The sequence below is a fragment of the Dama dama genome, chromosome 29 (genome assembly GCF_033118175.1).
Source record: "Dama dama isolate Ldn47 chromosome 29, ASM3311817v1, whole genome shotgun sequence".
NCBI classification, from domain to species: Eukaryota; Metazoa; Chordata; class Mammalia; order Artiodactyla; family Cervidae; genus Dama; species Dama dama.
In genome coordinates this window covers 46,446,056-46,460,419 of record NC_083709.1, presented here as the reverse complement: position 1 = coordinate 46,460,419, position 14,364 = coordinate 46,446,056, and the positions used below count along the sequence as shown (strand labels likewise).

Genomic DNA, 14,364 nt, shown 5'->3' with positions numbered 1-14,364 from the left:
GATGGGGACCTGGGGAGTCCCCATCTTTGAGTTTCTTGAGATAGGATTTCTCTCAACATCATATTTAGATTGACATTTTTTTGGCCCAGTGTATCCCCTTATGACAGTGAGGGCAGACTTTTGGAGGCTTTTTAATAGTTTTAATTTGTGTGTGTGTGTATGTGTATGTGTTTTAGGGCAATCTTTTTTAAAATAACTCTTATCTCCATAAACAAAACATCTTCATTTCCCTTTTTAAAGGTAGCAGCCATTGTTTCAGCTAACATTTGCATTTTCTGAGTTTTTGATCTTAAGTTGTGACAAGCCTTCAAATAATAACATTCCTGGGTCTCATGAACTGGAGCGATGGCTCTTTGATATTTCTGATTCGCATTCTCATATGTAAGCAGTTTTTCTAACTGTATTTTGGCTTCTTCTCTGACAACATTATGGGAGATATCAACTCCCAATCTAGCTAAAAAATTAGCACAGGCTTCATTAGGCCCTTGTAATATCTTTGTGTAGCTACCTTTAGGTTCCCCTTGAGGAGTAATTTGATCCCAAGCGTCAAGGGCAACTTCTTTTAATTGCTCATGCAACAAAGGAGGGCACTGTATTTGAACTTCCACCAAATCAAATTGTCCTATACCAGTTAACATTTCAAAAGTAATTTGGTTTTGGGGAGTGCCAGTTCGAGCATTAGAATTGGCATGATCTTGGGCTACATCATGAAACCATATTATCTATTGAAGATATTTTCTTGGTTTAAGAAGAGCTTTTATCAAAATTCGCCAATCATAAGAAATAAAATTTTCAATAGAAGATGCCATAGTGTTTAGAAGCTCTTTAGAAAAAGTGAATGAGGGCCGTACATAGTTACAGCCTTTTTCATTTGTTGCATGTGAGAAAAATCAATGTCTTCGTATTGAGGTATTAGTTGCCCTTGAGCATTAATATTTCTTAACACAGGAAAGGCAAAAAGACCATCAGCTTCAGACTTGAGATTGCAAAGTCAGTAAATCAGAAAGCTTCGTTGTGAAGGAGAATGAGTGGATCGTCTGGATTCATAAATATAAGTGTGTGTTAGGGGCTTATTATTGTCATAAAAAAAGTATTGTTGGCTTTAGTGTCAGAGCAGCAGAAGAATCATCATCAGATTCACTTTGTCCTCTAATTGAGGGGACCTTCGGTTTTGTGCCCATTACTAGAGGAGGAGGTGGGCTTGGGACAGCGGGAGCAGGGATGGTGGAAAAGTTTTGAAACATTTTATGTTGCTCTAATTGGGCCTTTTGTAAAGTCTTATCATCTAATTTATATTCATATAATGAGCGTTACGCTTGTTGACGAATATCAGGGATGCTAGAATTGCCTTGAAATGGCAAGATTATGGCTTTATTGAGGGTCCACAAGGGCCAGAAATCTATTGGAATATTTTCTCCCCATCTTGTGGTTTGTTTAAATTTTTTTTTTAACCCAGTTCCAAACTTTTAAATTGGAACTGCCTTCATCAAAGAACCAGGGATTATATTCAACCACTGTTTGGAAACAAGACTCTATCTGCTGACATGAAACCGAAAGTCCTTGAACCTTAAATAAATGATGAAGTAAAGTAGAAAAGTGGTGGGGGCTTTCGAGCCATTTGTCCCATAACCCCACACTTACCGACCTCCGTAGGTCCTAACAGTCACTCCGTCTGCTTGCCAAGGGCTTCACCAGGTCCCTGTTCAGGCGCCACTTGTCACAGTCTCTGTAGACCGGGCCGTGGAGACTGAAGTCAATGAGAAGAGGGACTCAGGGGACCCAAGTCTCTAGTGAAACAAGGGTGCTTTATTTGCAGAAACGCACATTTATATATCTTCATACAAGGCAGCTTTAGGCAGTAAAAAAAATTGAGCAAAAACAAAGCCAATTAAATAACAATCTTTAAAAGGCCAGAAAGCATTCCATATCCTGAGTAAGAGGGACATAACTGAATAGATTACCTTGAACAGTTCTATAAAGACCTACAAGACCTTTTAGAACTAACACCCAATAAAGATGTCATTTGCATTATAGGGGACTGGAATGAAAAAGTAGGAAGTCAAGAAACACCTGGAGTAACAGGCAAATTTAGCCTTGGAGTATGGAATGAAGCAGGGCAAAGGCTAATAGAGTTTTGCCAAGAGAACACATTGGTCATAACACACACCCTCTTCCAACAACACAAGAGAAAACTCTACACATGGACATCACCAGATGGTCAACACTGAAATCAGATTGATTATATTCTTTGCAGCCAAAGATGGAAAAGCTCTGTAGAGTCTGCAAAAACAAGACCGGGAGCTGACTGTGGCTCAGATCATGAACTGCTTATTGCCAAATTCAGACTTAAATTGAAGAAAGTAGGGAAAACCACTAGACCATTCAGGTATGACCTAAATCAAATCCCTTATGACTATACAGTGGAAGTGAGAAATAGATTTAAGGGACTAGATCTGATAGACAGAGAGCCTGATGAACTATGGATGGAGGTTCGTGACATTGTACAGGAGACAGGGATCAAGACCATCCCCATGGAAAAGAAATGCAAAAAGGCAAAATGGTTGTCTGAGGAGGCCTTACAAATAGCTGTGAAAAGAAGAGAAGCAAAAAGCAAAGGAGAAAAGGAAAGATATTCCCATTTGAATGCAGAGTTCCAAAGAATAGCCAGGAGAGATAAGAAAGCCTTCCCTCAGTGATCAATGCAAAGAAATAGAGGAAAACAATAGAATGGGAAAGACTAGAGATCTCTTCAAGAAAATTAGAGATACCAAGGGAACATTTCAGGCAAAGATGGGCTCAATAAAGGACAGAAATGGTATGGACCTAACAGAAGCAGAAGACATTAAGAAGAGGTGGCAAGAATACACAGAAGAACTGTACAAAAAAGATCTTCACGACCCAGATAATCATGATGGTGTGATCACTCACCTAGAGCCAAACATCCTGGAATGTGAAGTCAAGTGGGCCTTAGAAAGCATCACTACAAACAAAGCTAGTGGATGTGATGGAATTTCAAATCCTGAAAGATGATGCTGTGAAGGTTTTGCACTCAATATGCCAGCAAATTTGGAAAACTCAGCAGTGGCCACAGGACTGAAAAAGGTCAGTTTTCATTCCAATTCCAAAGAAAGGCAATCCCAAAGAATGCTCAAACTATTGCACAATTGCACTCATCTCACACACTAGTAAAGTAATGCTCAAAATTCTCCAAGCCAGGCTTCAGCAATACGTGAACCGTGAACTTCCAGATGTTCAAGCTGGTTTTAGAAAAGGTAGAGGAACCAGAGATCAAATTGCCAACATCCACTGGATCATCAAAAAAGCAAGAGAGTTCCAGAAAAACATCTATTTCTGCTTTATTGACTATGCCAAAGCCTTCAACTGTGTGGATCACAATAAACTGTGGAAAATTCATAAAGAGATGGGAATACCAGACCACCTGACCTGCCTCTTGAGAAACCTGTATGCAGGTCAGGAAGCAACAGTTAGAACTGGACATGGAACAACAGACTGGTTCCCAATAGGAAAAGGAGTAGGTCAAGGCTGTATATTGTCACCCTGCTTAATTAACTTATATGCAGAGTACATCATGAGAAATGCTGGGCTGGATGAAGCACAAGCTGGAATCAAGATTGCCAGGAGAAATATCAATAACCTCGGATATGCAGATGACACCACCTTTATGGCAGAAAGTGAAGAAGAACTAAAAAGCCTCTTGATGAAAGTGAAAAAGGAAAGTGAAAAAGTTGGCTTAAAGCTCAACATTCAGAAAACTAAGATCACGGCATCTGGTTCCATCGCTTCATGGGAAATAGATGGGGATATGGTGGAAACAGTGGCTGACTTTATTTGGGGGGACTCCAAAATCACTGCGGATGGTGATTGCAGCCATGAAATTAAAAGACACTTACTCCTTGGAAGGAAAGTTATGACCAACCTAGATAGCATATTAAAAGGCAGAGACATTACATTGCCAACAAAGGTCTGTCAAGTCATGGCTATGGTTTTTCCAGTGGTCTTGTATGGATGTGAGAGTTGGACTGTGAAGAAAGCTGAGCACCAAAGAATTGATGCTTTTGAATGTGGTGTTGGAGAAGACTGTTGAGAGTCCCTTGGACTGCAAGGAGATCCAACCAGTCCATCCTAAAGGAGATCAGTCCTGGGTGTTCATTGGAAGGACTGATGCTGAAGCTGAAACTCCAATACTTTGGCCACCTCATGTGAAGAGTTGACTCATTGGAAAAGTCCCTGATGCTGGGAGGGATTGGGGGCAGGAGGAGAAGGGGGCGACAGAGGATGAGATGGCTGGATGGCATCACCGACTCGATGGGCATGAGTTTGAGTAAGCTCTGGGAGTTGGTGGTGGACAGGAGGCCTGGCATGCTGTGATTCATGGGGTTGCAAAGAGTCGGACATGACTGAGTGACTGAACTGAACTGAACTGAAGTAAAAAGTCACTGAAGGGAGTCACTGAGAACAATCCAAGAAGGTGCCCTTTCTCATGATCTTAGTCCTGAGAACTGCATGCAGCTCTGCTCATTCCCGTTTCCCAGGAACTGAAAAGGAACAGAGAGTCCTTGAGAAACGGCACACAAAAGAAGAGAATAACATATTGGATCCCTTAGAGTTGAATGTCCCCTGACAGGAATAAGAATGCATTCCCACACATTCTAACCTACTCAGCTGGCTTTACTAGGATTGCCTCATTAATCTAATGCTGTCACCCAACGTTTCTTAATCCAAGAGTGTGTATATATAAGTAGAGTTGGAATATAACTGCATCAACTACTACCAAGTGTGGACAACAGGAAGCCTCATCATTTGAGACCAGCCCTTCACATTTATAACTTAGGTGGGTATCATAACCAGTATGTGAGAATATTTGCCATATATTATTGGAAAGAGCAGCTCAAAAGAACAGTAATATTTATAATGCCATACTCTAATATATCTGATTTTAAAATAAGAGAATAAACAGTAAATTTTAAGCCTAAAGAAAAAATTTAAAAGAGTGATTGTATTTTTTAAGGTAAAAGATTTGTAGGTTGTTTAAAGAAAATGTTTTGTTTTTCAGACAAAGATTAGAAAATATTTCCTGCTTTTGACTTATCACATGCTCCTTAAAAAGCAGTTGACCTTTTCTGTGTCAATGACTCCATTTTAAATGTTATATTTCAGTTTTTTATCTATCTTACATGAATCCACAGGCCAATATTGGTTTAGAACAGAGTTCCTCCAAGTGTGTTCTCTCAAACTAACCATGGGAATGCTAACAGAGTGAGTTGAGGAGATTATTTGAGATCAAATAATCACTGAAAATAATTTGTTAAACAAAGGTACCCACAATTCTACACTGAGGGAATGTCAGCACCTTTACTATGCTAATATGAATTCTGACTTTCCAAGAAGTGGAATATAGATTGAAATATTTCCTAGATTTATTTGAAAATACAACTTTTAAAAATGGCTATCCAAGGGATTTTTTTATAGGACATAGGATTCTTGGATAAAAGAGAAAAACAAATTCAGCAATGTAATCTTCATGTTATCAGTAAAATATTACCTGAACACCTACTGTGTGCAGGGTACTATTTGAACTATTTTCTGTACAATTTAAAATTTAACACAATAAAGCTACTGAAATGCACTATCCCCCATTATGGTTACAAATTAAATATCATATTCTGAAATTTATTATTTAAAACAATTTGGACAATTGCTTGAGCATTTGAAGCTGAATTCTCATTTCTGCTTACCTTCTTTCTACATTTGTAGGGAGAAGAGAATAGCCAGGGTCAGGAAGCTCTGGCATAAAGATGGAAATCAGGAGACTAGATTCTATTCCTGGTTCTGCTTCTGTGAACCTGGGCGAGGCACTTAACCTTTCAGTCCTAGCCTACTCACAGAGATGGGAGGGTGGGGTGCTCAGTAAATGATGTCTAAGTTTCTCTGCTTCTTATGTTCACTGTTCTTGATCAATAAAGGTAGTAGAATCAGAAGAAGAAGATAAGGATTGATGTGAGCCCCTCATGCTCTGCAAGGATAATATTTACTCCCTGGAAGATACATTCATTTCTAGAGGCAGAATAGGGTATCTCAATTACGCTATCATTGAAGGATTTTGCTCATGAGACGGTCTGTAAACAGAATGGCTTTGTGTAAGATTCTAGTTCCATTTATAAAAGAAAATTTGGAATTTCAGCCTACTGGGGACTTGGCAAGGGACAAAAATAAAGGTGCAGGAAGTTTCTTTTCCAATGAGTCTTCTAACCCAGGAACTCAATGTTCCTCCTTTACTCTGCTAGAAGAGCTGGTCCTAATGAAGTTTATAAGAGATTTAAATAGTAACCACTCTTGGGATAATTTGGATTCAATTTTTTTAAAATCTAGCACAAAGAGAGCAATGCTTACTAAAAGAAGTATCAACTACTATAGAATTTCAGGCAATAATAGAGAGAATTTAAGACTGGAGGAGCAATCTTGCTCCCTCCACAAACCACAGCAACAGTGCCTTACCTTGACCATGAAGCCTGGTTGCAATACCCTACTGAGAGAACACATGAAAGTGAAAGTGAAAACGTTCCTCACACAGTCATGTCTGACTCTTCGCGATCCCACGGACTGTAGCCCACTAGGCTCCTTTGTCCATGGAATTCTCTGTGGAAGAATACTGGAGTGAGTAGCCATTCCCTTCTCCAAGGAATCTTCCTGACCTAGGCAATTTATAAGACAATTCCATATTACTTCAAAATGGCACAATGACCCAGCTTGATAATTAAGGAACAGCATCATTGATGATCCTTGCCTGAATCAAATATTAAGTTGGGAGCTGAAAAATGGTGATTTATCTAATTCTATCATTCCTTCCATAATGAATAAATCTTATTCATTCTTAAGAAATGCTATGGACTTGCAGCATTGTTTTTTTTTTTTTTAATAAAATGCTTTAGAGTCAAATACCATCATTTTTTCTGATGCTCAAACTATGCTAAATTTGTGCAGCAGGAGACCCTTCAAGGGGACTCTTATGTCCTTTTGACACAATCTCACTAGTTTTTGAATGATTCACTGCTTTCTGGCACAATGAGATACTCAATGTTCACTTCTATTATTTCCCAACCCAGATCTAGAATCCTGGTTCCCTTCAGTGGATAAAGTAGTTAGAAACTAAGATACAGGCACATTGATACTGATAATTCAAATTTAACACTACAGGAATTTGTTTTCTACTTTTATTGTATATTTATATCTCCTTTTCACTGCAGTGAAAATCCTATAACACTAATACATTTGTTCTATTCCATAGTACAGCAAAAAACAGTCTCAGAATTTCCAAACCAATATTTCCACTAACAACAAGCCCACAAAGTAAAGACTGGAATTCTTTTCACCCTCTGACAATAGTCCTAGTGTGTGTGTGTGTGTGTGTGTGTGTGTGTGTATTCAGAATACTATATTCAAATTTTACTGAATTATTTTTCTATGTAGCTTTGTTATCAATTTTATATTGAGTTAGCCACAGTTGTTTCTGTTTGTTTTCAAGTTGAGACAATTGACCTAACATTATATTTTAATTCAACAGAAGCCTGAAAAATGAAGCCTAAAATGAAGTATTCAACCACCAAAATTTCTCCAGCAAAGATGAAAAGCTCAGCAGGCAAAGCCTTGGTAAAATCTCCCAAGTTGAGAAGTAAGGACTTAAGTCTTTCTGATTGTTTTACACACTATTGTTTATCTGTTACCAAATCTTTATTATTCCAATGTTTATACATGCTACCTTATTAAAAACTACTAAGATGGTTCATAAGTGTATAATAGAGAAGGCTTTGGTTGTAAAATCAGACTATAAAGGGCCAACTTTTGTTTATTTGATATATCACAGAACAGGAGTGGCTTAGGTGATGTAAACCTGCTGATAGTGATAAATATAATTACAGCCTGTCATATCAATTCCTTCTCTACCCAAACCTACTGCCACCGAATCCCAAAACCTTTTTCCCAGATCACCTAACAAAAATTTAAACTGACCAACTTTTATTCAGCAAACATTTATTAAGACCTTTGCTATATCAAATTTTTGGTCTTGTCTTCAGATAAAGTAGAGAATAACAAGGGAAGATATTTGAATAATCCGGGCACCAATAAAGCAGAACTGACCAAATGATGCTCAAGTTTATCCAGCTGCAAACTCAAAGTGTCTGAAATAAGTTGAAGGGCAGATAAAGTCAGAGAGTAGCCATACCTTCAAGATGAAAGAATTATTAACATCTTTGATTCTTAAAATTACCTATCCTAGGAAAAAATTATGCAAATTTACACTCATGTTTTTCATCTGAGAGCAGTAACACAAGAGAATTAACAGAGCTCTGGTGTACTGAGACAAAAAAGAGAATGAAAAATGGTACTGGGGACTGGCATATCTTTGTCTTTTGTGCTCCTCTTCATTTCCCTGAACATGTAAGGCTAGAAGAGAAAACAATGTCAGACAGAATATCATTTCTGTCTTCCCTGAGGCTCTGGCCCATTAATGCTCCTCTCTTATAAGTAGGAAGACCAATCTGCTGTGGTTTCTGAATCACCAGGAAATCACAGCTAAGTTAGTTGTTTTATTTATGTCTGAGTCAAAATGCTCCTTTCAAGAACAGTGACTCATTAGAAGTGACTCTGTGTCCCCAAATTCCCTCTTAATAAAGAATGCATTTTCTTTGTACCCTAGGAGATGTGGGCTCTCTATAGATACTGATATGATGCAGCAGGCTGGGAATATATACCAGAGTCGCTGGCATTAATGGAAAATGAAAATGTAACCCATCCTTTAAGGGTGCAATGGACCCAACAGCTTATTTATGCCATTTAGAGAAACAATGATAAAGAGTATCCCCAAAATCTCTTTACATTATTTTTATTGTTCCTTAGCAGATTTTCCCCTTCCAATAATAACTGGTTCAGTTTAATACTAAAATTGTCATTATTTAAACACTTCTGGCTAAAATTTCAACAGATACCTATGTGGTATCTGACAGATATGAACTGCTTCTCAAAACTGAAGGTGCAAGAAATGTCACACCTTATTTTTGTAAATAAACTGCTCTGAGTACCCAAGCAACAAAGTCCATTTTAATACCTTCTCCTCCTCTGAGCTAGCAGGATCTTATACAGTGGAAAAGCCACAACATTCAGTACTTAACCTCTACCGGTATCCATACAGTCAGATCCCACATGAGTTGTGGTCAGCACCAGAGCATTTCACCTCTAGTTTTCACCTCTAGTGCCAACATAGTACAGAACTTCAGGAGTTAGAGGAAAGCCTCTCCCCAAATTTATCTCCTTTCCAGGAAGCTACTCCTCAGAGTTAGCCCATTCTCCCCGACTATTTCCTCTCCCTCATATCCATTAATCCTTTCCCTGCCCTGACAATCCAGTGTCCTTATGGATCTATTCAGAAGTCACAATAAGGAAGCCTTGGCCCATATCCATTCAACAGAAGTATTTTAGTTGGCCTGAACAGTGTTACTGTTGTTTTTCAATTGAGGTAACATTTAAAAATTGGGAGATTTTGCATAAAAATCTGAATTATGGTTTCTCAGGAGAAATTTGAAGATCTAGCAACAACTGGGTCCATATATCCCTACATGGCAATAGCCGGAGGCAGAACAGAATAGGGATCGCCCCCTTTAGTTTAGGGCTGTCTATAAGATAATCTTCTGTTACAGTGAAGGAGCTTTAACTTTATCCTGTGGATAACAGAGAACCACTGAAAATGTTTAATTGGGAAATAATGAGAATTTTTACTTTGGACAGATCATGTTGGTGGTAGTGAAGATACAGTAAAGAGGCAAGAGTAGAAACAGACTGGTCAGAGGTCTACTGCATTCATCTTAAGGGGCTGATGACGAGGGCCTGACCCAAGATGACAGAATGGAAAGGAAAAACTACAACTCAGACACATTCAGAAAATGAACTCAGTAAGGCTTAATAACAAACTGAATAAATTGAAGAATGGAGACAGGTGGGGAAATGGATAATTCTCAGCTCTCTGATTTTGAAGTTGGGCAGATAATGGCAGACAACGGTACTATTTTTAAAGATGGGGAATTCTTCAGGAATATATTGGGCATAGATAAAGTTTAGTTTTTTTTTTTTACTGTAAGTGTATTTGCATTTGGAGTAGGTGTAGGTCATCTGGGTCAAGATATCCAGAATTCAGGAGGCTCTACATAGATAGAAATAGGGATGTTTAAGGGAACTTAAGTCAAAATGCCCCACAGCATCAAAATTTCTGTGGAGAAAAAATAAAAGATACAAAGCTTGGGAGAGAGACCAAAGGTCTACTTACAGTTTGGGGAATCATCAACATATAAAAAGATGATTGAAGTCATTGGAGCAAGCAAGATTGCCCAGAAAGTCTAAACTGAGAAGAAAGACAAAGGACAAAATCTTTAGGAACACCAACATTTTAGGAGCAAGCAGAGAAGGAAGAACAACAAAGAGACAGAGATGGAGTGGTCAGAGGGAAACAAAAAGAATCCAAGAAGAGTGCTGATACAACAGTAAGGGAAGAAGGGTTCAGAAAGGATGTGGTCCCCAAGTCAAATGCCACAGACAGGTCAAAGATAGTAAACAGTGAGGGGAGACCTTTGGTGAAATTAGTGCTTGGGGAAAAAAGAAAGATGAAGTCATTCACTTCTGTAGTTTCTGTCAGCCATGGTCTGGCTCTCTCAGTAGCAGAATTAAAAAAAAGATTTCTAAGTAATTAGCTTCCAACTAATAAAAATAAATGGAAAAAAAATAAATGTATACTCTAATTACGAAAAAAAAAAAAAAAAGATTTCTGGGCCCATTCCCATGACATGCCTGAGGGATTTCATCATGCTATTGCTATGATGAAATTATAGGTTAGGAGAATTTCCTTAAAAGCCATATAAAGACAGTGCCCTCAGATATCAAGCAGAATGGAGACATAGGAAACGGCAACAGTAAGTCTGAAAGGCTTTGACCCTAGTGGAAGACTCTCTTCAACAGAGTTCTTATAGCCATGCTTGCTTTATGCTTTCCTCTCGAGAACACAACCCTCACACCAGTTTCAGCTACCCCAAACATCAAAGTATACTTTCTTCCAAATTCTCCCAATGTAAAGTATTTTGAATACTTCAAACACAGTCAGCTCCCAAGGAATTATATCCAGATTTTGTCTCACTAGATGCTACTTGCTACATTACTATCTTCAGCCCCTAATCCTCTTCTACATCCACAATATTTCCTCGGTACTATGACCTTCACTTCAACAGCCCAAGACCCATATCCTACTCCCCACAGAGTCCACTTCCATATTGGACATACCTGGCATGGCCCCATGGGATGCTATACATTAAGATAAGCTTATAAGGAATGAACATGTTTAGAGTATCATCTTATGCCTTTTAACTCTGAAAAGACAATGTGATACAATATAGTGTAAGCCATGACAGTTGGATTTTGCTTTTCTATTTTGTAATGCAAGTGCCTGACTTAAGCTTTGATTGCTGAGGCATCTACTTCAAAAATGATCATCTCAAATAAACACACATATAGTCCATGGAATTCTCCAGGCCAGAATACTGGAGTGGGTACCCTTTCCCTTCTCCATCGGATCTTCCCAACCCAGGGATCGAACCCAGTCTCCCACATTGCAGGCAGATTCTTTATCAGCTGAGCCACAAGGGAAGCCCAAGAATATGGGGGTGGGTAGCCTATCCCTTCCCCAGTTGATCTTTCTGACCCAGGAATCAAACCGGGGTCTCCTGCATTGCAGGCAGATTCTTTACCAACTGAGCTACCAGAGAAGCCCAAATACACACAGCCAGTCACAAAACTAGATAAAGATCAGAAGATCTTGGTTGATTTCCATAACTGACTATTTTGACTACTTGCTTTTTTTTTTTTTCCTCCTCTTCCCATGCTTTAAATTCCTGCTCCTATGTTTTAAACTCACCAATAAACAGTGAGCTCTCACTATCCTAGGATCACATACTCAATCCCAATAAAAAGCAGAACCTTAGGCCCATGCACTCTCTCTACCTGTGACCTCTCTGTGTGGTCCCAGATATGCAGTGTAATTTCCAAATCCTATAATTATAGTCAAAGCTATGGTTTTTCCAGTAGTCATGTATGGATGTGAGAGTTAGACCATAGAGAAGGCTGAGCGCCAAAGAATTGATGCTTTTAAACTGTGATGTTGGAGGAGACTCTTGAAAGTCCCTTGGACTGCAAGGAAATCAAACCAATCAATCCTAAAGGAAATCAACCCTGAATATTCATTGGAAGGACTGATGCTGAAGCTGAAACTCCAATATTTTGGCCACCTGATGTGAAGAACTGACTCACTGAAAAAGGCCCTTATGCTGGGGAAGATTGTAGGCAGGAGGAGAAGGGGACAACAGAGGACAAGATGGTTGAATGGCATCACCGACTCAATGGACTTGAGTTTGAGCAAACTCTGGGAGATGGTGAAAGACAGGGAAGCCGGGTGTGCTGCAGTCCATGGGATTGCAAAGAGTCGGACACAACTGAGTGACTAAACAACAACAACAAATAATTAATTAACCTTTATTTCTTCAATTTCCTGATGGTTATTGCTGAAGGGCATTTTGCAATCATAATAAGAACATTAAGGGCCAGTCCAAATACAACATTGGTTATTATTAACAGGCTAAGATCAGCACAAAAATACAATTAATACCATATTGTATTAAATTATTGTCAGGAGGCCAAGTTCAGGGTTGACTCTGGCACAGCTTTGTAAATTATCTTTGCATCAAATACATGTAAGATACCACAGTTGACATATCTAAAGTTATAAAGGAATATTAGGAATTTCCAGGGCAAATGAGTATGATTAAATGGCCTTACCCTGTTCAAACAGTTGAAGACACCTAAAGGTAGATGCTCATCTGAATTGGAGGCAAGATATAGAAAAGTCAAACCAGTAACTAACAAAAGCTTATCCACTTAACTTTGATAATCATATTAGGAAGGCAAATCTTCTAGGGAATTTTAGAAAAGATCATAGAATGTCTCTCAAAATCACAAGTAATTATTTTCATTTTCTGAATTACTGTGAATTATTGAATTTGGCTATATTGTATAAATTTCTTGATAATTCATTTACTATAATGTTGAAAATCGAGACCTTATCACCTAAGTATTATAACTTTCTTTTCTATTTGACTTTTAAAGGCTTTTTTTCATGATTTTCAAGTGGCAAATTTAATTTTTATTTGAAATTTTAATTTTTATTTGGATAAATAAGAATTATGAATAACTGATTTTTTTTTACTTCAACTGATTTAATTTCAGTTTGTGTTTTGTTAGTCTCTAAAATTGCAATATAGCATTTTCTTAGATGGAGTAGATGGAAATATAGCTTTGATATTAGACACAATTGAATCACAACTTCTCATCAGATCTTTGGCAAATGTCATGACTGCTAAGAACTTCAAATCATCATTTGTAAAATGAAATGAATAATACCTACCTTGTAATATTATTTGTGAAGGTTTAAATGAAAATTACGCACAGTGCTTGGCCCACTGGAGACACACTAATATTTGTCAAGGAAGCCAAGAATACTCAATGGAATAAAAAACAGTCTCTTCAATAAATGGTGCTGGGAAAACTGGATTATAACTTGTAAAAGAATGAAACAACCCCTATCTACACCACTCACAAAAATTAACTCACAATGAACTAAAGACTTAAATGTAAGACCTGAAACCATGAAACTCCTAGAAGAAAACATAGTCTAAAAGCTCCCTGACCTGGGTCAGCTATTCTTAATAACCTTTACAGACTATAGTCATCTCTCTAAAATTATTAAAAGTAGATTCTAGATAAGTAGAAAGGATTCTAGATTTCATATAACCAAAGAGCTCCCTGCCAGCCAGGCAAAGATTGATATATGTTGGATGTAGAGCCACACTCTCTTATGCCAATTTTTAAACCAAAGTTTTTTCTAAAGACCTAAAGCTTTTCATTAACTCATTTGACAGCAAAATATGACCCGAACTCATTTAACAGTTAAACCCTGACCTAAACCAACATGAAGTCTTTACTTATTTCATTAGATGTAAATTTTCCTGTGCTTCACTATAAAGTTATTAATTTTTTATTATGGGGTGCTCACCTAGTCCCTCCTGGGTGTGTTTCCCTAGTCCCTGCTGGATGTGCTAGTTATAGACAATATGTGCTCTACATGACAATCTTAAAATCTAAAAAACTGAATTTTGAACAACAACTGGCCCCAAGGTTTGTGATAAGATACTGTGGACTGTGGTTGCTTTCTTGATCTGCTACACTCAGGGTTTGTAAAAGGATAAAGAAGGATGG

General features: G+C 38.0%; 1 protein-coding gene across 3 annotated transcripts in view; it reads left to right on the top strand.

Moving 5' to 3' along the window:
* The window catches only part of IL33 (interleukin 33), a 59,411-nt gene that overhangs the window by 36,321 nt on the left and 8,726 nt on the right, over positions 1-14,364 (top strand). For all 3 annotated transcript variants that reach the window (XM_061132408.1, XM_061132411.1, XM_061132410.1), the window contains exon 2: positions 7,583-7,690. In XM_061132408.1, the coding sequence (XP_060988391.1) occupies positions 7,594-7,690 (97 nt within the window). In that variant the 5' untranslated portion in view covers positions 7,583-7,593. The remainder of the gene's footprint in view (positions 1-7,582; positions 7,691-14,364) is intronic.